At 39.4% G+C, this 23,264-nt stretch overlaps 2 protein-coding genes across 2 annotated transcripts in view; one reads left to right on the forward strand and one right to left on the reverse strand.

The window, feature by feature from the left end:
- The window catches only part of LOC309669768 (ATP-binding cassette sub-family G member 8-like), a gene marked incomplete at its 3' end in the record, with an annotated part of 51,961 nt that overhangs the window by 20,579 nt on the left and 8,118 nt on the right, over window positions 1-23,264 (forward strand). The window contains exons 12-15 of the mRNA XM_082480539.1: window positions 19,131-19,235; window positions 20,001-20,157; window positions 22,124-22,362; window positions 22,783-22,915. Of these exons, the coding sequence (XP_082336665.1) occupies window positions 19,131-19,235; window positions 20,001-20,157; window positions 22,124-22,362; window positions 22,783-22,915 (634 nt within the window). The remainder of the gene's footprint in view (window positions 1-19,130; window positions 19,236-20,000; window positions 20,158-22,123; window positions 22,363-22,782; window positions 22,916-23,264) is intronic.
- ABCG5 (ATP binding cassette subfamily G member 5) lies at window positions 1,439-17,230 on the reverse strand (the record flags this gene model as incomplete). The annotated part of the gene is made up of 13 exons (XM_082481478.1): window positions 1,439-1,635; window positions 2,779-2,891; window positions 4,573-4,758; window positions 7,583-7,721; window positions 8,629-8,834; window positions 9,101-9,314; window positions 11,804-11,933; window positions 13,061-13,200; window positions 14,653-14,781; window positions 15,528-15,630; window positions 15,837-15,973; window positions 16,437-16,558; window positions 17,106-17,230. 13 exons carry the CDS (start codon window positions 17,228-17,230, stop codon window positions 1,439-1,441), a joined length of 1,941 nt encoding a protein of 646 aa, XP_082337604.1.

Raw genomic sequence — 23,264 nt, forward strand, 5'->3', positions numbered from 1 at the left:
CTAAGCTAGATATGGCTTTTTTTCCACAGACATCCTCACTATTATGAGATGGCCTGAGTGTTTTGAGAATATGCAAGACAAGATCTAGATTAAAGCTGGAGGTGTCTCTTGAGAGCAGACTTGTTGCTAGAGAATAAATGTCTGAGTAGTCACTTGGCAGACTAGATTGTAAGAATGTTCCCTGACAAACAACCCTACATGCACATAAAAATGGGAAAGACAAACTAATGCGGTATCCTTCCAACTCTTTAAAGTTATATGTTATTTTTTAACATATATGTTCATCGAATGTTTTTCTGATGCATTTGTATCTTAGAATATTATACATGAAGATATTAAAAAAAACATCTTGGCCTCATGCTTAAGTGGAGAACTTGCATTAAGTCGAGGATTTCAAATTCTTCATTACAAACTGCATCATCTCAAAGCTATCAAATTAAACGAATAATATGGAATTTTAAGATACAAATATACTTACCTCCTCAAAGAAATCTCTAGCTATCGCTCTCTAATAAATAATTTCTTCACTGAACATGCAAAGTAAGTAATAAAATGTAGGAATTCTGTGTCTGTTAGGCTTTCAATTTTCAGAGGTATTTATATTGATTAAATGGTTAAATTAGACTCTTTGGGGTGTTTCTGAGCTCATGAGAATAATTTCCAAAGATGCAAACTACATCGCTTCCAAGAACTAGCAACAACTTTTTTTTTCCCTGGTTAAATTGACATTTTATTAACAAAAAAAAATTGTTCTAGTAATTCATAGACTGCTTCCAAGACAAGATTTAGAACTTGATAATGAAAAGAAGGAACAGATATAAATAACATAATTGTCTTCTGTGATTTACCATCATTTACAAGAGAAAACCAAGTTAGGTAACTTTCATACTGCTTAAAGATCCTGTACTCATTGGCTGTAAAGTATGCATAAGATTAAAGTGGAGTGATTTCTTGATTCTGTCTTTATTTACATGTATTTGGTTTGTTGTGTTTCTACAAATCCCCCAAATGGTATCAAAACAAAGCATAGGAGTTAAAATACAAGATTTACTAGCTCTTATACCTCTCTGCTTATTAATGGTAATGGGTAAAAACAAAAATAGTGTGAAAAAAATTAGAGCACCATCACTACACTGTTAAAAATTGACAGCAACAGCTGACTAAATTAAATTCAAAAAGTCTTTAAAAACATGTAATACCGTTGATTGTGGCTGATTTGGGAGTGGGGTGGGAATACCAGTAGCAGGAAGACATTCACACTCTTAAGAGAACGTTGTCTTTCAAGATGGAAAACACCCAGTTAGAAACAAACATGGGAAAATGAATGTGTTTCTACATGTATAATCACTTAAATTCTATCTGAAATCCATCAATGTAAGCCTTCAGCCATAATCAAGTTAAAAGTGTATTATTAGACATTGTTAGCGCTGCTACTTTTTTATTGCCTGCCAATAATTCTCTCTCTTATTTTGAAGCTCAGAATTGCTATAATGGCAAGTCCTGGTAGAAAAGCATAGAGTATTAAGAAATCGATTGTGAACCGGGACAATGCACCAGGAAAGTTTTTTTCAATGAACTGAATGCCATGAGAGAGAATACATGCAGCATTACTTGCAGTGGAACTGTTGGATGCACCTGTCAAAAGAAAAAAATCATTTCTTAAGTAGGTGAATCACTAAAATTAAAAGTCAGGCTTCAGTATCTAGCTCATGCATTTAATACACCTAGCCCTAACAGTATTTTAATCATGAACTATACCCACAGCAGTATTTCCCATCGTTTTGGAATAAGAACAGACAAGCCATATGGTTCTGCAGTTAATCTATGCCATATTTTTCAAAGAGAAGAAGAAAAGGTCAGTAGGAGCTTTCTGTTTTGTTCATGCCACACAAAAGAAGATTTATGGCTTTTCAGACACGTTATCTGGAGGGACCTTAAGAAGCAAGTTGCCCAATGTGGTAGACTTACAGAATTCATATTTGTTGAGTGTTTCCAAGATTCAAGAAACAGACTGTCTGAAGGGCACGTTAAAAATCAGCTGTTTATGATTACTACCAAAGTCATGGATTCATTTTCTAACATTTGCCATCTATGCTCTTAATAAAGAGGGACAGGAGAGATTAATGGATAAAGAATATATAGCCTTGGAGAGGAGCACAGACACCTGGCTACAAAGCCCAAAATTTCTTAGGGTAGGTCCAAAGCTGTAAGTTTTACCACCATTGATGTCTGTTAGTTGCTAACCCTGCCAACCTGACTGATTCTCTTGTTTTGCCAGTGGCCTGGCTCACAGCCTGACAGATCCAAGCTGCTCAGTATATGCCATGGTAACATATTTGAACTGAAGCCTCACTAGTATGAGAGGAAACATCTGGTCAGGTGTTACCTGTCAGTGCTCCCTGCACTGATGTTTGATCTCACATTGTGCAATGCTATTGATCTTCTATTTGTGTAACACTGCTCTGATAAGCATATCGCAGGCTGCAAAGTTTCCCTTCCCAAAGAGGGGATAAAAGACCAGATGAAGGAGAGAAAGATGGAAAACTGAAAGAATGAGAAATGGTTGGGAAAAATAAAAAGAGTCAAACTTTTGTCTAGCTAGCTGATATGGTGTTATAGTAAGTCTTTACTAATTAATAAGCTTTTTTTAACAACTCACAAGTTATTTTTAACTTATCAAGATACCTTTATTGTATGTAGAAGGAAAATAAGCATTGACATCTCATTAAAATTATTTACAGTGGAGTTAAAGGCCTATTTTTTTTTTTGAACACTTACCACATGTGAAGTTTAAGCCATAAAATTCATTGACTATAAGAACCTCACTGCTGTATTTTTGAAAGGTAAGATAACTGAGAATTTTAAAAGGTGTCGGCATTTCTTCGATGGTCCTTAAAGAAACAGAGATGTTAAATTGACTTTTGCTACATTCCAAGAGCCGCATGTACCCCAAATTAAAACAAGCTCTCATCTTTGGTCATAGCCTGTTACAGAAACAGTTCTCGGCTGTACCTGTAGAGTTTTCAAATATAAAGTCCATTTTAGTGCTAAATGAAGAAACACCCATGAAGGCTGTCTCTGACTTTGGTACACAGTCATAATATTTAGCCCTGACTTGTTTCTGGGCAGTCACAAATAATCCTATGAAGTTGTTTGCTATTCACATTGCAGTGATAATCTGAACATGACAAGACCCAATATAAACCTCAGTTGCAAAAACGTGTTGCTTCCAAAATAAGAACCCCCTACGCCCCCATCTTCAAAACTAAAAAAGGCTGAACAGCAATTCATTGGAACAATAACAACAGTACAAAAATGAAGCAAAGAAGAATGAGAAGAGAAACAATATGAAAATTTTCAGATAGCATTATTCAACAAGACTGGGTAATTTCTGCACCTGAAATACTGTAAGACTTTATAATTAAATAAATCAACAGAAAAAACAGCAATCCAAGTGTCAATGCTATTTTTAATATCCTTCATTGCCTATGAAGTTTAATCATCAAAGAAATTCACAATATTAATTAGCAATGGCTCTACTGTAAAATAGGGTTAGAAACCACTATAATGCTTTTTAAAAGTTATCATGAAGGCATTAGACGATGGTAGCAGGAATAACTTTCTTGTCACTACAAACATACATCTTTCTGAGATTAGGTAGGGACCAAATTAATTAGATATGAACTTAGTTTTATTTGATAAACAAGTATTAGCTGAGATCTACTTTGAAGAGACAAAGCATCATCAGCTTTGTGAAGACTTGTATGCTTTGCTTGAGGACAACTTGACATCACCTTTCATTAGGCTTAATTCATTTTCACTGGAAAGATCTCAGGTGAGTATATCCTATTTGCTCAACATGTCAAGAAAACTTTTTTTGACAATAATTTATTATGATGTTTCTCAAAAAATAGTAATTTCAGTATTGACAAGTAGCAGAGGGAAACTGTTCAAAGTTTGTGCAGTTACAACGCAAAAACATTTATTTGCACAGTAATAGAGAAAGTGGATCATAATTTTCCTACATATTTCCTACAGTACTTTTTAATTTATTATATTCATGTAGTTCAGTCTGCACAGGTAGAAAAAATGTCTGAAAAATTTAATGGCTAAACTGGAGAATAACACTAATAGGATATTTGAGACCAACTTTTTTTATAATACCATCATTCCTAGTCTGATAAGTTCCAGCAGTTAGTAAAAATTTTAAGAACTTTTTTTTGGTAGGCTCCTTTAATAAGGACAGCATTTGACATCATAATGTTGGCATAAGTAAAAATTCAGCTGAGCTGATAAATAGTAATTGCTCAGGGTTTTCTTTAATTTATTTGAAAAAAGTGAAAAAAGTTAATATCTTTGTTGATATCTAAAGTTATTAAGTGTCTGGTTTGTGTGTTTAGTACAAGGTCTAACATTGTTAGGTATTTCTACCTCTGAAGGATAACAGCTGCACTTTGTTTCCATTGCTACCTGTGCATTATTGTGCTTCTGCAACATCATCTCTTCATGACACTCTTCTATAGGCAGATTATTTTAACAATAACACCATAACGAAATAAAACTTTTTCCTACCTTACTAGTCCAGTTCCCACTATCACACCTGCTGAATTAAGTAGCACCACTCCACTTTGGACTATATTTGGGTTTTGAACTACACCGAGTATAACAAGTGTTAGCAGTTCACCAATTATATGAGATGCTAAGACAACAGCAAAGAAAATCCCAAATCTGGAAGCATCAGGATACAACCCTGCAGTCCTGTACAAAAATGAGCAAAAGAACATTGACAAAACAGTGTTTTGGTACTAAACTTGGACCACAGATTTTAATTTTTTTTTTTTTTTTTAATTACAGCTCATTAAGTGAACAATTTATGTCTTAACACTAAGTATGTTGTTTGGAGCCTTAACATAAAGAACAACCACTTAATATCGTGACATAAGTGCAGATATATTAGGTTTTCTCCACCTAGATTAAAGAGAGTTATGTAAAGATGCAATTGTGGTAGAAATACGTGTTGTTTCATGATAACCACCATGGCTTTTAGAATCGCTTAAACTAACATCCTTCTCCTTTGAGGGTCTATGCAGTAGGAGTTATTTATGTAAGTCACATGTTTAAAGAACATCTTTATGCAGATAATTAATAGATGGAATTTTGCACTTCTGATACTGTGCATGCAAATGTAAAAATGAATATACTCAATTAAATGGAAGGCTAATTGAATTCACCACCCATGTAATTAATCCAAATGCAATTTCCTCTACACTCCTGTACTCTTTAATACAACACACTGTTTCCAGCTTTTCCCTATCAACTTAAGGATAAAAGTCACCCCCCCTACCCTGTACTAAATATTAAAAGTTAAGAAAGGCCGGCAATTTCTTGGCAAACTTAAGTCAGCCTTATAATGTATATGACAGATGACAAAACCTTTTCTTACATGGTGACAAGCTACTTTTTCCAAAATACTCCATACCAAAATTGCCTCACGCTAGGTACAGACTGCATGCTTTGCTTAGCTATTCAATGTTTTTTTTTCCTTTTTCATTGCTCAATGCAAGGCCCTGTGTCTTTTTTTTAAGCCACCATGTTTGAACATGGTCTTAAAATAGAAGTATTAATTTTCTTTCAGGTTTCCTGTAGCATTTTTTACATGTAATACCAAAATAATTTCTATTATAAATAGATGGCTGAACATTAACTTTTCTAGTATTAAACATTCAACAAGCTAGCAGGTATTTAACAACCATTAATCACAGATTGGTGCAGAAGGAACAGCTCTCCAAAGTCCTAGCCTAAAAATATCACCTTCTCTGAAGTGCTCTAATACTTTACACAGAACTATGTAGATACAGACTACTGTCGTAAATCTGGGGTAGGAATAGAAAGAGAAGAAAACCTAAGAGAGAAGAAATATATTCTCTCAGAAGGGAGAATATTACAGCAACAGACTGGCAGGATAATATAAACTGTTAGAACATTTGCCAGGGGTATCTTTAGCTAGGAAAATCTGCATAAACAGAGTATATTTACTTGATTGCAAAAGTGGCTATGTTTGTTCTTGGCCAGAGCTGCCCTGTTTCTGAACAGGTAAGAGTTTGGGTCTGTCTGACCTTACAAACACAAATGCTGAGAGAAATGGCTTGTAAAACATCATACCAAAGGCTATCAAAGCCTTTCCAAAAGTTAGTCCATCCAGAAAAGTTTAGTCCTGCACAGATACAATCTTCAAAATTTCATAGAGAAACTGCTTGCCCTAAGAGGTCTAAGGGCACTATAAAATCACTCTGACGCATCACTGATGGCTTTCAAACAACCACAGGATAGCAACGATATGCAGACACTAATATCTGTAAATATTACCCATTAACCACAACCACACTCTATATTGTTGATTGTGTTTGAAGCTACCAAAGCACAAGGGCAAAGTCTCTGCCCGTGCAAATTTCCTGTTCATTAAGGAGTGACAAACATCAGCTCAGGATCTTCAGGACCTCCACAAACTTTCCCTCACTGAGCCTGAAAAGCTGCTTTCCAAACATAGTAGTCCAAGTGATTTGGTGTGGTTTTACTTCATCCATTTTCAAAATGCCCAGGGCCATCTTATTACAGAGTAAGAGCACTAACATGCACAGCTACAGCAGAACAGCTCCCGCACTTTCTCTCTTTTACAAGGGTCTAGCCACTTATGATTTCTCAACAGCTAACCAGAGAACATGCATCCAGAACACAAACCAAGCCTGCTATTCATTTGTGCACATTTTACTGTAGACTGCCATCTGATTGCCACTTTACTATCAACTGTCACATGAAAACAAAAATTAACTTTAGTGCACTACACACCTCTCCTTTCATAATTAGGAAAACAAAAAACCAGAAGATTGAAGGACAGAAATTGATCCTTATTACTTTGCTATTAGCTTACATAAGCAGCTATGGACGCTGTTGAAGATGAGAAATCAATGGAACAAAGATCGGACTTATATGACAGATAAGGCAACATCCAGATGAAATATTTCATCATTCTGTTCTGAGGTACTACTTCACAATGATGTGAGGAAATTAGTGTACTGTGGAGGGAAAAGCAAGCTTTACAATCAAACCCCTTCTCCCACTCTCAGAAATCCACTTTTCTCTGGAGCATGGAAGACAGAGATCCAGACCTCATCACTTCCATATGCTGTAGCTACACCCCAAACGTCCTGGGAAACATGAAGCTAACATGAAGCTGTTATTTTCACATACCTTCTGTTGTCTTCCTCACTTTTCCCCTCTTATTTCCTATCTTTCTAAATGTAATGTAAAATGGCACTTCCTGCTTTTGGTGTGATACAAGAATGATCCACATCCCAGGCCCATTAAAATTTCCCAAGTTACCTAGAGAACTGGTAACTTACTCAGTGTTTTAACCCTGCCTGAAAGAGAAGTGTTAAAACTGTGTCGTCTTCCCTTAAGCTTTCTCTGGAATAATTCTGAGAGACGATAGCAGGAAGACATGCCAGGAGGCCTGTTGCTGACATGGGAATTGAAACTGATAACAAAAAAAAATAACAATCCAATAGATGGTACAAGTGCTTACCAGTATATAAAGGTGCTGAAAATTGCCACGCTGATGACACTGAAGGGCAGGAAATGTACTATATAAGCTAAAAGCATTTGCCACTTCTTGTACAAGCCATCTTTACTTTCCTGGTCACTGATAGCACGTAAAGGTGGGACTGGATTAAACATAGAAGAAATAAATTAAATCACCATTTAATAAGGAGACCAAGACTTATTGTGAGCAAAAATGACCTGAAGCACAGAGACAACTTTGAGAATATATCGGAAACGTTCTGTATGAACCAGTCTGACCACTTTTCTCCCACTATAAACTCAAAACATGCTCCCTACAGATTGCAAAATTTGATAAGCTTAATGAAAGAAGCCTGGGCCTAAACTGGGCAGCACACAGGATAGCCTTCTCTTTTTGCAGATACAAATTAAAGACATGAAAAAACCTGCCGTCTCAGGATAATTTCTTGAGGTGCTCTGATCTCAAGGTAATGACCACAGCATACGTTTCCTGCATGAGCAGAACAGTTTTTAGGGCTGTAAATAGAAACTACTATTGGTCTTGGTATGGCAGCTGTAAGAGAAATGCCCTCAGAAAAATATAATCATCATGTAATACTCTTAAATCTAATTATGGTTAATTGTTGTCAAAGCTGTTTTGTACTTCCATCGTTTCCATGTCTTTGATTTTGATATCACTTATGATGTTAACTACAGACTTAGACTTTGTCCTGCCTTTATAATGCTACACGTAGGCAAGCTAAGGGTTCTTGCACAGTTCAGAATAAAGGCTCCATACACAGGCCAGCTGTAAAAGGGAGAGACAGGGTTCAGGGCATATTCCTTCACTATGCGCAGGTAACTTGGAGCCTCTCTGACAGGCTAATCTTCTGTGCTGCTAAGCTTCCTGTTGCTTCACCTTTGAATTTCACGCTTCTATATCAGCTCTGACATTACCTAAAACTGTTAAGATCCTTTAAATGACTACCTTCAAAAAAGACTTTCTTATTTACACTTATTTATAGTGGCAGCAATAGCTGCTGCTGTGTATAATACAGGACAGAAACTCACAAAGGGCAACAGCGTTGAGCATCCCTGTGTAGGGTGGCGCACTCACGCACTGGTAGACAAGCCCCACACGGTCCTGCACAGCTCCTTTTACCAGGTCATTCCTTAGTCTGAGAAGGAAAAATGCTACAAACAAGCCAAATAACAGATTCTGGAGGAGACGCATGATGATGCCCATCTTATCTCTGGAGAAGTTTCTTGTTGTCCTCCTTATAATGAAACAAAACAATAACAATATACTTGTTAGCTATGACTGACCACATGTTGGTAGGGTATTTAGTTTTGAACAATTCTTACACACGTGATGTCCACAAAGAGGGATATTAAAAAAAAAGACAGTGACAAGTACAGTGGTAGACCAAAAAACCAAGAAAGTGCATATACATATATGGGGGGGGAAACCTGAGAGACTAGTAGATAATAAAAAAAAAAAAGATTTTGTTTAAAAAAAGGAAAGAAAAAAAAAAAGTCTTACCGTAAAAGAATCCATAATTGGTAAAAGGCACTGGGTGAGTCTTTGTTTTTGAATGGTATTGGTGGCAGCTCTTTCATACACTTTGTTCTTTCAATGGCTGCCAGTACTTTGCTAAAGATCTCCGAGTTTTTGTAGGCTGATACAATTACCTGAACCCTACTGTAGGTTTCGAGTTCACGTTCCTTGCTTCGGGTGTCCACAGATGTCAGATCCACTGTAAATTTACAAAATGTTTACTATATGCACAATCACTTTCCCTTCTTACCTCTTCCCCTTTTTCAACTAACCTTTCCTTGTCTATCCTAAAACCTGCAGAAAAGAAAAAGTCCACTGAAAGTATTCAAGGTTTCTTTTACTCCTCCCTTCCGTTAGAAGCAGCATGAATGAGTAACTGTGCAGCCACAACACCTCTCTGTGTTTTGTGGCCTCTGTAGGACCCTGAAGTTCGAGTCCTTTATCTGGAAATGCAAGGACTGCGTGGTGTGCTGGTCAGACCTTTAGCGTTTTCCGTGCACGGCACAGAGCTGCGCCACTGGTGAAGCACTACTGCTGCCAAGAGCAAGACAGAGCACCAGCTGAGGATGAACACTGATGAGGATGAAGAGATCGTTTTCTGGTCACATATTTCTCAGGTTTTCAGGTAAATACTTGGACACAGCTCCCAGATTCCCCCTTGTTCTCTGCCCGCTCCTCCATAAGCATGGGGCTTTATTTTTCAGTTAGTCTGAGCTCATGCTGCAGAGATGCTGCTCTCCTGTACTTGAGCTGTTACTGCATTGTTGTACCGGGTTTAACCCACCTCCTTCGCAGACATACTTCTGTTTTAATGTGAAGTTAGAGGATGTTCAGCAGGCAAAATTCCCCTAGCAGGCAGAAAATATTACTTACTGCCATAGAACTTATGAAAGATAAATACTTCACAGAGTTAATGTTCCTTTCTAATAAATCCACCTATACCTGACCTAGATATAGCTGTTCTTACAGGAATAGCTGTTCTTACAGATTTTAATATTACTCTTCAACATCTGATAAGATGCCTTTATCAGTTATTCCTAAGGTTTCTGTCATCCTTAGATTTCAGTTTTACTGTGTTATGCTCAACTTAATACAAATTGAACAAGAGAAAAGAAGCCCTTGTCCAAGTTTCTTAATTTGTCCTCAAAACCTGAATTAAGCTTATGAATACTTCCCTGGTGTTCCGAAAGCTGGAATTCAGCAGAATTGTCTTTAACGGTAAACACATCCAAAATGAAGTCTCCACTTTTGTAAATATGAACAACAAACAGACACACTTTTTAAAACTTGGCCAGTGTGACTTGCTGGAAGTCACACAGGAAATAAATGGCAACCAGGTGTGTTTTTAAAAAATTATAACACCGACTAATAGGTAGACAAATAGCTAATGCCTACCATGCATTTCTACTTTTTTTTAATAAACCCAACATGTGATATTTCAATAATATAATCCACACAATACATAGGATCTATTTTCCTCTGCTGTTGGTGTAAATAATATCAGAATCTGTCCCTTCATTCACATCATTAAATCACACAAAAAATATAAACTACCAATTTTCCAAAGACTAAATATTCTGATGATTCTTTGCTCTAAACTATATTTTTTCCTTTTCTTGTCACATTCAAAGGTTGACATTTGAAGAATGCAGTACTCTCTTTACCATGCTTTTTAAAAAAGTGGTTCTAAATCTCAAATCATCTATGCTTTTCAAGACTATTCAAATTCATAAAGGCAAAATTATCCTCACTGTCACACCAGTATTTTCAGCTTCATCCCATTCCAGATTCATGTCAACAACCATCCTCTCTTCTTTTTGAGTTTAGGATGCCATCTAGACAATAGAAAAACACTGCCTCCTCTGAATGTGCCATGTTTCTGAACACAGCTTCTTGGATTGGTCAAATTCCCTGATTAATGCTCAGCTGGTATCATCAGAAATCAGCTTACATACTAGATTAAAAAAGATAAATAGATATACACACACACCTACGTATGTACATATATATACACACACAAACACATACACGTGTTCTTCAAACATGTGTCTGCACAGATCGGGTACACAGATGCCCTGCAGCAAAACTAAGCCTCATTTCCAAAATCTCATGCTGGCGCTTTTTTCATCCTGAATTGGTAAAACAGTACTCTTCAGCTTTTGCCAACAGCTTGCTATCATCATGTCCTGAAGCATCCGTATGTTCTGCTCCAGTAGCTCACCCTGGTATTAGCAACTCCCCAAACTTTGGGAAACCGAAAACTCAGTACCTCTGGAAACTGATGCCTCAGTCATCCCATATTTATTCTACATCCTTCCCTCCAGACAACAATAGCCTTCAGTTGCTTGGCACCACATAGTCCATAAGAGCACAGGACTTCCCACAGTGTTGGGATCAAATTGATTTTCCAACGTCCAGTGGACAGCCATAGGGAGATGCCATTAGGAATCCACAGATTTCATGAAGTTGAGATTCCTTTTTTTCTTGGTAGTTTACTCCTTTCTGCTGTGTTTCAGCGCTACCCTTACACTGGCCCAGCTCTCGCTTTTCTGTGAGCTGAGAATAATTACAAAGTTGGGGAAGAAATCAAACACCTTTCTATCTCTGGAAAAAACTTTTATTTGGGGAAGAAATCAACTTGTTTAAAGGAAACCTGTATTTTTACTGAAGTAACTTAGACAAACTTACCATAGAAGTCAAAAGGATTTGATTGCTCAGGACAGGAATAGCCACAGTCACTAAAAAACGTGATCATTTCCATAGGGTTCCCACAGAAAACCATCTCTCCAAAGCTCATGATGGCTATTTTGTCAAATAACTGTGGGGAGCAAATTAATATCTTAGCAATACATACCAAGAAGCAGCACATTCATTCTTGAGTACAGCTACTGTCTTGATAATAAAAATGCTTTGACAGGAAAAAGTTTTGACACATTCAAACTTCCTGAGTATATTTCTGTCAAAGGAAGTTTGTCCTTTGTATCGCACCTCTTGGTGGTTATACAAGATGAAATGTTTGTAAGCTCTTAAAACTAGTGGTTCTCAAAACTGTCAGAGACAGCAGCATAGAGAGTAATCCACAAACACAAATGGAAGCTGCGGACTTCTGACTTCACTTCTAACGCACCTTCACTTACTGACTGACTTCCTTTGGCACTTAATAGCCCCAGTCTGTAAAATCCCCAAATTGTCAGGAGGATTATCATGAAGTGCTTACAGAGTGTAACAGTAATGCTCTTCATGTGAACATTTGCCAGGGAAGGGTTCCCACCAGCTACGATCATATTCCCAAGGCACCAGGACTGCTTTCAGTCCAGAAAAGCACCGTCACTCCCCTTACAACCAATTCAGTCAGCCAGGGAAGAGGTGCCTTGAATTCACGTGGTGGGTGGTGTATGTGTCAGAAGAGCAAAGTGCAAAACAGTAATGGAAGGGAGAAATGCTCTCCCCAACACGAGCCCTGCAAGACAGGCCCACCCCACCACGTGACCAAGGTGTACCCACGTCGCTTGACAGAAAGAGGAAAACAAAAAAAATAATTTTTCCATTCCTTTCCAAATAGTGGCTTTCTCTGTCTCAAGTTGCAAGTGTTACTGAATTATTAATATGTAAAGATGAAAAAGTTCTAGTTTTTACAGTGCCTGCATACATGGGGAGTTTACATGGCTTCTCCCAGTGTCTTCGATTTGGGTAGCTGCATAACACAAAGGTCAGGCACACAGTTAGCACGCATGCTATTTTCACAGGGCAGTAGGTGTCCCAAAGAGCCCTGTGACTGGCAGAAGGCCAGAGCTGTTAAGTTCAAGACAAGCGTGTATTTATGCAGGGGGGGAGGACGAGAGGCTTTGAAGGCAACTATACTGGATCTTGTACTTTTATCCTGAAAATAACCTAGGTACTAAAAAGCCTGGTAAAAAAAGCAAATAGTGAGTAGATATCATTTACCCTGAAGAGTTCTGAGCGAGGCTGGTGAATTGTAATAATCACAATCCTGCCTCTGTGTGCAAGCTCTGAGAGAAGCGAAACAATCTGGTTTGCAGCCAGGCAGTCCAGCCCTGTCGTTGGTTCGTCAAGTAGCATGACCTCTGTGAAATGACAAGGAATAGAGTTAAAACTCACATAAATGGGAAGCAAATGTTATACCTTCTGCCTCTGAAGCTAATTTGGCAAATAGTATAGAAATTTCTTTACATGTGAAGTTCCACATGTAAAGCAGAGTATGCATAGATATTGCCATCATGTGATTTTTCAGTTTTAGTTAGCTTCAATGGTTCAGTTTCAATGACTAGGAATAAGGACATAAAAACCTACTGCAGGATCAGGGCATAATTTTTTTTTTTTTTAAGTTCAGGTGAAATCTGAAAATTACCATTTGATGTATGCATCAGCTTCTAAGAACAATAATGACAAATTTCAGCATGTATACACATGTAAATATAATTGTCATAATTAGCTAGAAGCTATAATCTGAATTAAATCTATATATACACACAGAATTTGTCATGAACAAATTAAGAGTTATTAAAATACAGCACATAATTTCATAGATGAGAGAGGTGGGAGCTTTTTGCTGCATTTTTAAAATTATTTTGTTGCACATTGAAGGGTAAAAGTTACAGTAAAGTCCATTATTTTTATATAGATGAGACATAGCACAGAAGAGGGCGGTTCAACCTTGATCAGGATAAGGCGGGAAGAGAGCTTTCTCTATAGGTTTATCTACACAGAATTACTATAGTGTTTACTATAGAGTTTAGTGAACTTACTGAGCAATAAGTACATCCAATGAACACTCCAGGAGTCACCAGTAGTAGTGATAAACCTCACTTTGCTATTTAAATGCTCTTTCCTGCCTGTAGTGTAGTCCTAGGATACCTGCACCGCTACAAGAACTCCAGCATCCAATAAATGTGTGCTATACATTCACTCCATATGATTTTGGCACCTTTAAGAAACTATCTCAAAACTGACAAAATTTACAGTGCTGTTTCCCACAGCTAATCCTTCTAGTTACTCTACTTTGATTTTCATTCATCAGGATTTTTTTGGCTCTGGAATGTACATGGTGCTCATACATGCATGGCTCAGTGGTAGCTACTCCACTGCAAGGCTCAATGATTGCATATGTATGGCTCTAATGTGCTCAAAAAACTATAAATTAATGTGCCGCAGCCAACATTTCATACTTACCTGATTTGAAATAAAATAGAAACGATTTTCTGTTCGGTAATTTTACTTTGCAGCTAAGCACATACCCAGGAAGGGTGAGCCCAGAAAGACTTAAAATGGATAAAAGCAAGTCTAAACCTATGTTCAGGCTGTAAGATTTTAAAATTGCCTACTTTCCAAGATCAACTAATAGATTAATGGCAGACCTGAGTTATTGCTCATCCTTTTCTGTCATTACTAGACTAGCTTTTGCTGAATTATAGAACATAAAAGCTTTTGTATTTAAAAGTGGTTTATGGAGGCCCATGGTAGGAGCACAAAGTGACGCTGGTTTGTTTTATTTTGAAAATCCATGCAGTGGTACTTACTGGGATCTTGTAATAGCTGGGCTGCAATTGAAACACGACGTCTCTCACCCCCAGAAATTCCTACAAAAATACGGCTTCCAATTATTTTATCAGCAATGTGGCTGAGACTCAGCTCAGCCATAACTGCATCTACCTGAAAAATAATTACAGTTTAGAAAGACTAAACACAGTCCAACCCAGATATGTGTGTGCAAAATGAAAACATTAAAGAAAAAAAAAAGACATAATTTTAAGCTATGGCTTTCCTATTATGCTGCCTGCATCCATTCTAGTTGAAAGGTATCTGGTCTCGTTTCTATTTGATTATTGTTCATATATTATTTCAATTATTATTTTTTAAATTTTATTTTCATGTATTCTGAAATGAGTACAATTTTAGAGTCAGTTGACATTAAGAGATTAAGAGGTCAGAGGTGGGAGCTTATTAGACCAGTGCTTTTCAGAGCTGTTCTGGTTAGTGAGAGACATCCTACAGGAGCCAGAGTAGTGTCAAAGTCACCCCTGCTGTCCATGAGGCTTGCCAGCACACATGGCCCTAAAAACCCCAGGGAACCGGATTTCCCAGCTGGGGAGGGGAAAATGACCTTAGTACTAACAGCAGCATCTCCTGCAGTAATAACTGCTGCAGCTTTGGGTGGGACAGTTTTGTCCCCACATAATGGTGATTCCCTGGGGCATCAGCACAAAACCCTTGCAGAGGCGGGGAGCACCAGAGAGCTTATGTCCTACTCCTCAGTAGAAGGATTTCTCCCCATTTGCAGAATGAAGATTATAAAACCTTATAAATGTAAAACACAGCCATGGATGGAAAGTGCTGCTGGTGAAAGTATTACATGACATCATGTCTGCCTTTCTGGTGGAAGATGATAAAATACAGACCTTCTTTTTGATGAAGTCGTTGGAGCATTTCTGAAGAGTTAGTAAAGCAGTGTAGGTCAGAGACTCTTGTATGGTGAGGAAGGTTAACAAAGTGTCACTCTGGAAAAAAAGGTGAAGAGGAAGAAGCAATTAGTCCTGTAGTAATTAAGATCTTGCCCCTGCTCACACAACCTTCATTCATTCATACAATTTACTAACTGCTTTGTACCAAATTTACTAGTAAAAACACAGTCGGATTACATTACTCCATTACACTAGCAACTTTACTTTCTTTACATGAGAGAAAGCACAGTGCACAAAAATACCTGTGGCACATAAGAGAAGCAATCTCTAAACTGTTCCCTCTTCAGCTGACGCCCATTCACGTACACTTCACCAAAGAAGTTGTCTTTATGTCCCAGTCTTCCCGATATTGCATCCAGAAGTGTTGTCTTTCCAGATCCTTTCAAACAAAATAAATTAATCATGTGATTAATCATGTGATGAGATTAATGTTATTATTTCAAGAGCAGTAGCCCCACTTGGATGGAGATGTATGAGAAGAAAGTGCTTTTTGTCTCAATAACATTAAAATAATAGGTCCTGAAAATGCAGCTAGTTTAAGGGCAAGTAAATGGAAAACCTAGAATGCGTGTAAATTAGCATGTAATTCATACAAATTCACACTTCATAGTGAAACATTTGGGTTTAGGAAGTAACCTTATCTTTTATCAAAGTTATAATTGCTAGTTAGATGACAGAAGACTGAACTCTGAAAACCAAGCACCAGAGTTTTACAAAGTGGAAGTTAAAACCAACTGCAATTTCATTATTTAAAACACAGACCTCAGTCACATTCATGCCACTGTGGAATTCACTGGTATTAACTCTGATCTTATATCTTTTAAAGTACTGGAAAAACTTACCAGAATTTCCTAAAATCCCCATAATCTGGCCACTCTCTATGTGAAACGAAACATCTTTAAGTATTTGCCGGGTCCATTTTTTATGATATAAAGAAATGTTCCACCATGGGCCAACACGTTCTCTTGAAAAACAAACATCAAAAAAGATGAAATACAGAAGTTTTAAAAATTTTGTGTGAGGCAAGCGAATGGTTTGTAGCTATTTGCATGTGGGATGGAAACCTGCAAGGATTTTGAAGTGTTGGGGGGAAAGAAATTAAAATTTCACCTCCCCTCCTCCCCTTCCCCTCAGCTTTAGCTTTTTAAACTTCACCGTTATCTGGAAGGTAACACGAAGTCTGAACAGATTCTTCAGAATGACTGCCAGGAGGGCTTCCTGGGAATGGGCACAGTCTTTGGAAATCTTCTCTAAAGCATGTCCTTCGGAGACATGTGAAGAAGAACTGGTGAACCCTCTGGAGGACAGCCTGGCTGGGCCTCCCTCAAGCCATGTACTCTACCCCCGTGGCAGGCGGCCTAGCGCCATGAGGCGGGCGGCCTGGCAACGTCCCTCCTTCTTTACTGAGCTGAACCCACATCCCAGTGGTCCCAGCCCCTCTCCCCTTGGTCCCTGAGGTCAGAGCAGCTCCCAGCAGGCAGGCCCTCGCCATGCCGCTTTCCCGGCCTTACCTGACGGTGTAGGAGACATCCCGGACACTGATGCTGTCGGACGGCTGTGCCCCGGCCTTCGCCTCCCATCTCTGCCTGTCGCCGCCGCCGCTCCTCTCCAGGGTGAGAGACCCTCTGCCGGACATCCTCCGGTGCTGGGGCTCCGCAGCCTCCCTCCCTCCCTCCCTCAGGCTGCTGGCCAGGTGCCCGAGGCTGCCACCACCATGCCTCCCCCACCACCGGGCAGGGGCAGCTCCCCGCTGTCCCTGGATCGCCACAGGTCACTGCCCTGGCGCTCGCCACCCACCCGGGAAAGCGCCTGAAAGAAAATAGAGGGGCGCTCTGTTCTTCCTTTTTCCTGAGCGCAACTGATAGGCGATTAGCTGAAGCCGCTATCTGATGTACCTTTAGCCCGAACTGTTACTGTCCCAGAGGAGGGGAATATTTCCCTGCCCGCGGGGTCACACCAGCTGCAGAGACGCAGCACGCCGGGAGAACGGGTGCAGGGGCGAGGGCGCCTGGAAAGGGCCCAGCTCAAAAACCAAGAGGAGAAGGATTTCCACAGCTTTCAAAGAGCCGACAGTCAAACCACCCCAGGGAGCGAGACCTTCCACTGCCAGCATGAAGGAAGCCACTGAAAACGTCTCCCTGGACAGTGCCGGCTGGAGCCAGGCAGCACCGGTGAGTGAGACCTGTGGGGAGCAGGGAGGGAGCTGATGGGCTCAGCCGTCCCACGGTTACAGCGCTTGCCTGGGAGCTGGGAGAGGTAGGTGGCCAGCCCCCAACCAGGCTCCCGCAGGCAGCGAGCCATTATCTCCTTCAGCTCTGAAACAGGGAGCAGGAAGCATCCTCACCCCCCAACAAGAATGCAGTGGGGACAAGGATGGTGGCATGCAAGCTGCGCTCGGATGCCACGGTGGTGGGGCTGAGGGAGGGGAATCTTCAAATACATGGACGGAGCAGAAAGTCCCTGAGCACGGCTGGGACTGGCTTTCCCAGGACATGCCTTCAGGGTGTAAAACCAGCTCCCCATATTTCCTGGGGAGCATCTGTTTTTTGAAAAATTGAGTTCAATGTGAGCAAGAGCACGGAGCGCTTTGGCAGCGGGGGGGGAGCTTGGAGGGCTTTAACGTGGCTTTTCAGGCTGCTTGGTGTCATGCTGCTTTCCACTGCATACCTAGACCGAAAAGATCATCAGCCTCATTTGCTATGAAAGTAAGAGGTGCACGCAAATATTGTGGTCACCATCTGCCAAAGATACCACAGGTGGGGATAGGGTCTGCTACACAGGGAACGGGTACGTTTGCCTTGGCTAGGAAATGAGTCTGACTCGTCGGAAAGGCACAAGGCTCCAGGAAAGAGATGGCTGTCTGCAGTGAAAACTACAGGCAAGCACACAGCATTAAACTTCTTAATTGCAGTTATATGCAAAAGGTTAACCAAGCCACGCAGAGACTCTGTTATTTTAACTTGTATCTCAGAACACCAAGTTCCAGTTGACAAACTGTGAATTTAAAAGACAGAAGAGAAAGAGACTGTACTCCTTGTGGCATACCTAGTTGTTCATAAAGCCTCTGAGTTATCGTGTCTCTGCGGAACTCAATAACAATCATACTTCCAGTGAATCTTAAGTTTTAGCTGTCATAGCTTATGAATTTCAATAGGCACCATTTTGATCCAGTAGACTAACATTGCAGAAGCAGTACATTATTTTCCTCAAAAATAGAAAGAGTCCAATCTCTTTATGGTGGCATGAAATTGATCTCCATTTTGAAAGTGATCCCATTTAAACTGAAAGCAAATAGAAGAGCATAGCACAGCATGTTCGGCCCTCACACATGCCGCTAGAACAAAGCGTGTTTCACACTGATTAACAGATAACTCATTTCAACCCTTTAGACTTCTGCACTTCAGTAACTTATCATCAATACTGTTATATCCTATTAAATGTACTTGCCTTTCTGCTTCATCTTTTCTGAACCCTAATTTTAACAGCACTTTAGTTATTGCAATTAACTATTCTAATTAACCTAACAACTTTTCCAGACCAAGGTCCAGGACAGTATTTTTTGCTCTGAAGAAGATAACAGTCTGTATTTCACGTACAGTGGAAAATCAAACGTTCTCGAGGTTAAAGAACTCAACTACCAGGTAAAAGTTGTACTTTGTAACTTCTCTTCACCAGGGAGTACATCCAGCAATATCTGTTTCTATATGCATGCCATTTTAAAAGCTGAACAAAGCTGAACTTCACAACGCTAATTCACACAACCATTGCACAGTCAAACACACAGGTTTTATAAGGAGAATCATGCTCTTGGCTGCAATATTGACAGCCAGCTAAACTCTCCATTGTAAATATATCCAGTAAATCTAGGGGACAAGACAGGAAAAGAGGTTTGTTACTAGGCTCTGTTTTTTCTCAGTCTTGAGACAAATTATTCCTCTGAGGGCTGGGGCAGAGGGACTTTCTGTTCAGCTAGGGTGGTTGGGAGCCCTTGCTGGCAAGAATGAGCATATGGAAGGAGACAAAGAGGATGACAAACATAAGGAGGATTTCGGCAAACCAGTGAAATTTTTCATCTCCCATTGTGCCACCATAGCATCTGGAGTAAACTTCACAATTTTCAGGTTTGAGTAATTTCAAATTTTATACAAAAATTAAAAAAAGTTAAAATTTACAACAGCAAAAAATTACTAAAGTAACAAAGGACAGAGATAGCTTTAGCATTTAACAGGAATAAGAAGCAAAGCATGAAAACCATACTTGGCTGTAAAAACTTTCTTCCATGTATTTATGAAGATTGACAATATTATTTTAACATATTCTCTGCTTGTAACATCATAACTTTGAAGATGTTTATTGCTCAATAGTTTATTGTTGGAATTGAAGGTATTTGTTTCTTCCTTTGTTAGGTTAACATGGCATCCCAGATTCCCTGGTATGAAAGCCTCGCTCAGATGAAAATGCCATGGACCTGGAAATCGGATCCCCGTTCTCATGTGTCAATAATTCAGAATCTGAATTTAAAAGTTCGAAGTGGCCAGATGCTAGCTATTATAGGAAGCACTGGTAAGAGCAACCAAATTTCGTTATTTGACCGACTCTCAGATGAAACATACACAGCCAAGAGCAGTAGTCTGCAGTCTTTTGAATGGCAAAATCTAGTTGAGAAACAGCTATTGGAAATGTCTCACTTAAATACATTCTTTAAAACGTACAAGGAAACAAAATATAAGGAAACAAAGAATGATACTGGGGAGGGGGAATTAACATTTAGTTTCAAAACCAATTTTATTATGACCTGTACACATTTGCTGTTTTTTCCTGAGGTGTAGTGGGGTAGTGTTATAATTGCGGCCTGCAGTCCCAGTTCTGCTGGACATGAAACAGCATCGTGGCTCAGATTCAAAACAGGCCAACTGCAGACCTTACCCAGTAACACAGCAGATGAATAAGGCCAGACCCCACAAGAAAGATCAGTGGCAACTTGCATAGCCATGAGCAGGAATTCCCTTCAGATTAAAACAATTCTAACAGGATAAAATATCGCTTTTTGATTAAAATAAACTTACGGAGAAGACAGTTCCTCTTCTGTTTGCCTTTAAAATGGGTCTCTGGTTTCTCACTTTTTTTTTCCCCTTTCATTTTCTGGTGGGACTGGTTTAATCTTCTCCGGGGCGAGGTTGACTAACGGAGAGATGGCCTTTACCCCATGTTGAATCTAAGCTCATCTAGGGGTAGAAGTAGTAGACACGTGACCTGTTAAACTGAAATAAAAAGTACCCATACTTTGGAGTTAAAATCCCCCTTGCTGTGTCTCCACTGGACTCTTACATCAGGTTAGCTCAGTGATTCAGTGAAGATGCTCTCTCTCAAAGGCAAGGCATATTTGCCAAAGAAGTTTTAACTTTATTTCTACAAAAGAGGTTTTTCTTCCCCATTGCCGTGGGAATTTTTCTTAGCACATATCCTTAGTGTAATTGAAGTTGTACCTTAGAGATTCTCCTGAAAATAAAAGGAAAAGTTTCTGATGAAATAACATATTGAGTTATAGATATAGCACCTTTGTAAGGTAACATACACTGAGCACAAACCCCTTTCAGCAAACTAGTCAAAACTATTTTTAAAAGCTGTTTATCATCTATTTCATCAAATGCCTTAGTAAAATGGATTAAACTGCTGATGGGTTTCACACTGTCAATGGCAATCAATATGTCACTCTTAAATAGAGCAATACGTGGTTTACAGATGGATGGGTTTCTTTTTTAAAATGTATATATTAAGAAACAAGTGTGGAGTTAATCTTTCAACAGGGAGACTAGAAATAAATGACATCTAATCATAATAAGAGAGCTCTGTGTGTTTACATACAGTATCATACAGCAAAAAGGAAAAATTCATTTGCTATTTAATTCTAAATCAGGTTTTGTTTTCATTGTTTTACTTCTCTTACCTCTGAGTATGAGCCAGCTTTTCTTAATTATTTAAATTACTTTTTGTCTTATTGAAGTCATAATAATTTTTATTTCAATCATGATTAAGATTCTTATTGTCTGTATAATCATTCAGTGCCTTAGTTATTCAGCTGTTCCAGCTGCTGTTTCTGAATTCGCAATTCCCTCCACAAAGCAAGCTCCTGCCGAGCATTTAGGTGACAGCCTTGCAGCCAAGCACAGGGTACCTACCACCTTTCACCTGTGTTTCAAAAGTGAAAGAGAGGTAACAAGAGGACAAAAAGACTGTGCTTCTTGAGTTCATGGAGCTATCCTCAACGCCCAACTACCCAATTCTGCTGAGAAATGACAAAGGTTAAAGCCACGTACTTCATTCCAGAGGAGAGAGATCTCCTGAATATGAGCTTGCAGCTGGTATTTTTTTTCAGGACCATTCTGTCTCTGTGGCTTTGGAAAAGCTTCAGGAAGGGTTGGGGAAAAGACGTTAAGGAACAAAAACTTCCATCCTCTGTCTGTGACTAAATCACTTTTCAAAATGATCCCTTGGAAATGAATTTAATTTTCAATTTTGATTTTTCTAGCTGGTGGAAAGACATCACTGCTTGACGTGATAACCTGCCGGGATCATGGAGGCAAAATCAAGTCTGGTCAAATCATGATCAATAACAAACCCAGCACTCCCCAGCTTGTTAAGAAATGCATAGCACATGTGCGGCAGGATGACCGACTGCTCCCCCACCTGACTGTCAGAGAAACACTATTGTTCGTTGCCAAATTGCGCCTTCCAAAGTTTTTTTCAGACTCGCAAAGGAAAAAAAGGGTAATTAAGCTGTTGGGAAAAAAATAAAGTTGTCAAAAATGTGTCTGACAGGAATTATCCAAGAGATCCTGTGTATTTGGAGTCAGAACAGCTAATCTGGCATTTTTTTATGTAGATTATGAATTATAAACCTTTTTCTTCTTTCAAGATAGAAACCAGCAATTGTTCCAAAGCTCATAAAAAAAGTGACAATCTAGAGAAAGCATTAGCGAGGCTAAAAGAAGAACTAAATTGCTGATCGCTGAGCCTTTCTTAATGTTACCTCTAAAATCAAGATTTGTTTTCAAGTGTCTCTTGATCAGATGGCACTGAAACATCCAGATGAATTTTAACCACAGTAATCATATTTTCAGCTTTACCTATGCACGACTGTGCAAATAAACTCTTGCTTTATCTCTCTTACCCTTCTGATCCGCCCAGGTAGAAGATGTTATAGCGGAACTACGCTTGCGTCAGTGTGCAAACACGAGGGTAGGGAACGAGTACCTGCGTGGTGTTTCGGGAGGTGAGAGACGGAGAGTGAGCATCGGTGTGCAGCTGCTCTGGAACCCTGGTGAGCAAAAGCCTGACACTTTCCTTGTGCCCACTGCAGACCACTGGGGGAAATGGGTCAGTAAATGAAGATAGGAGCTTACAGGGAAGAGTCATACACACAGTTGCCCCTGGGGCAGGTTGAGGGATTCATACTCAGGACACTTAACAGGTCTTGCCTCACCCTCTGCCGGAGGTCAGCTCTCCATAGCAGTCAAACACAGCGACTGGTGGGCACTGCTGCGTTTGCTTAAATTGAAATCAGTGCCGATCACAGGTAATAATGTAATTATTATAGCAATAATTCTGTAAATAGAGCAGTTCAGGAGCCAGCCCACTTTCGCTTCTGTCACCTTTGCCAATGGAGCAGC

The sequence above is a fragment of the Vanellus vanellus genome, assembly GCF_965231255.1.
Source record: "Vanellus vanellus genome assembly, chromosome: 3".
Taxonomy (NCBI): Eukaryota; Metazoa; Chordata; class Aves; order Charadriiformes; family Charadriidae; genus Vanellus; species Vanellus vanellus.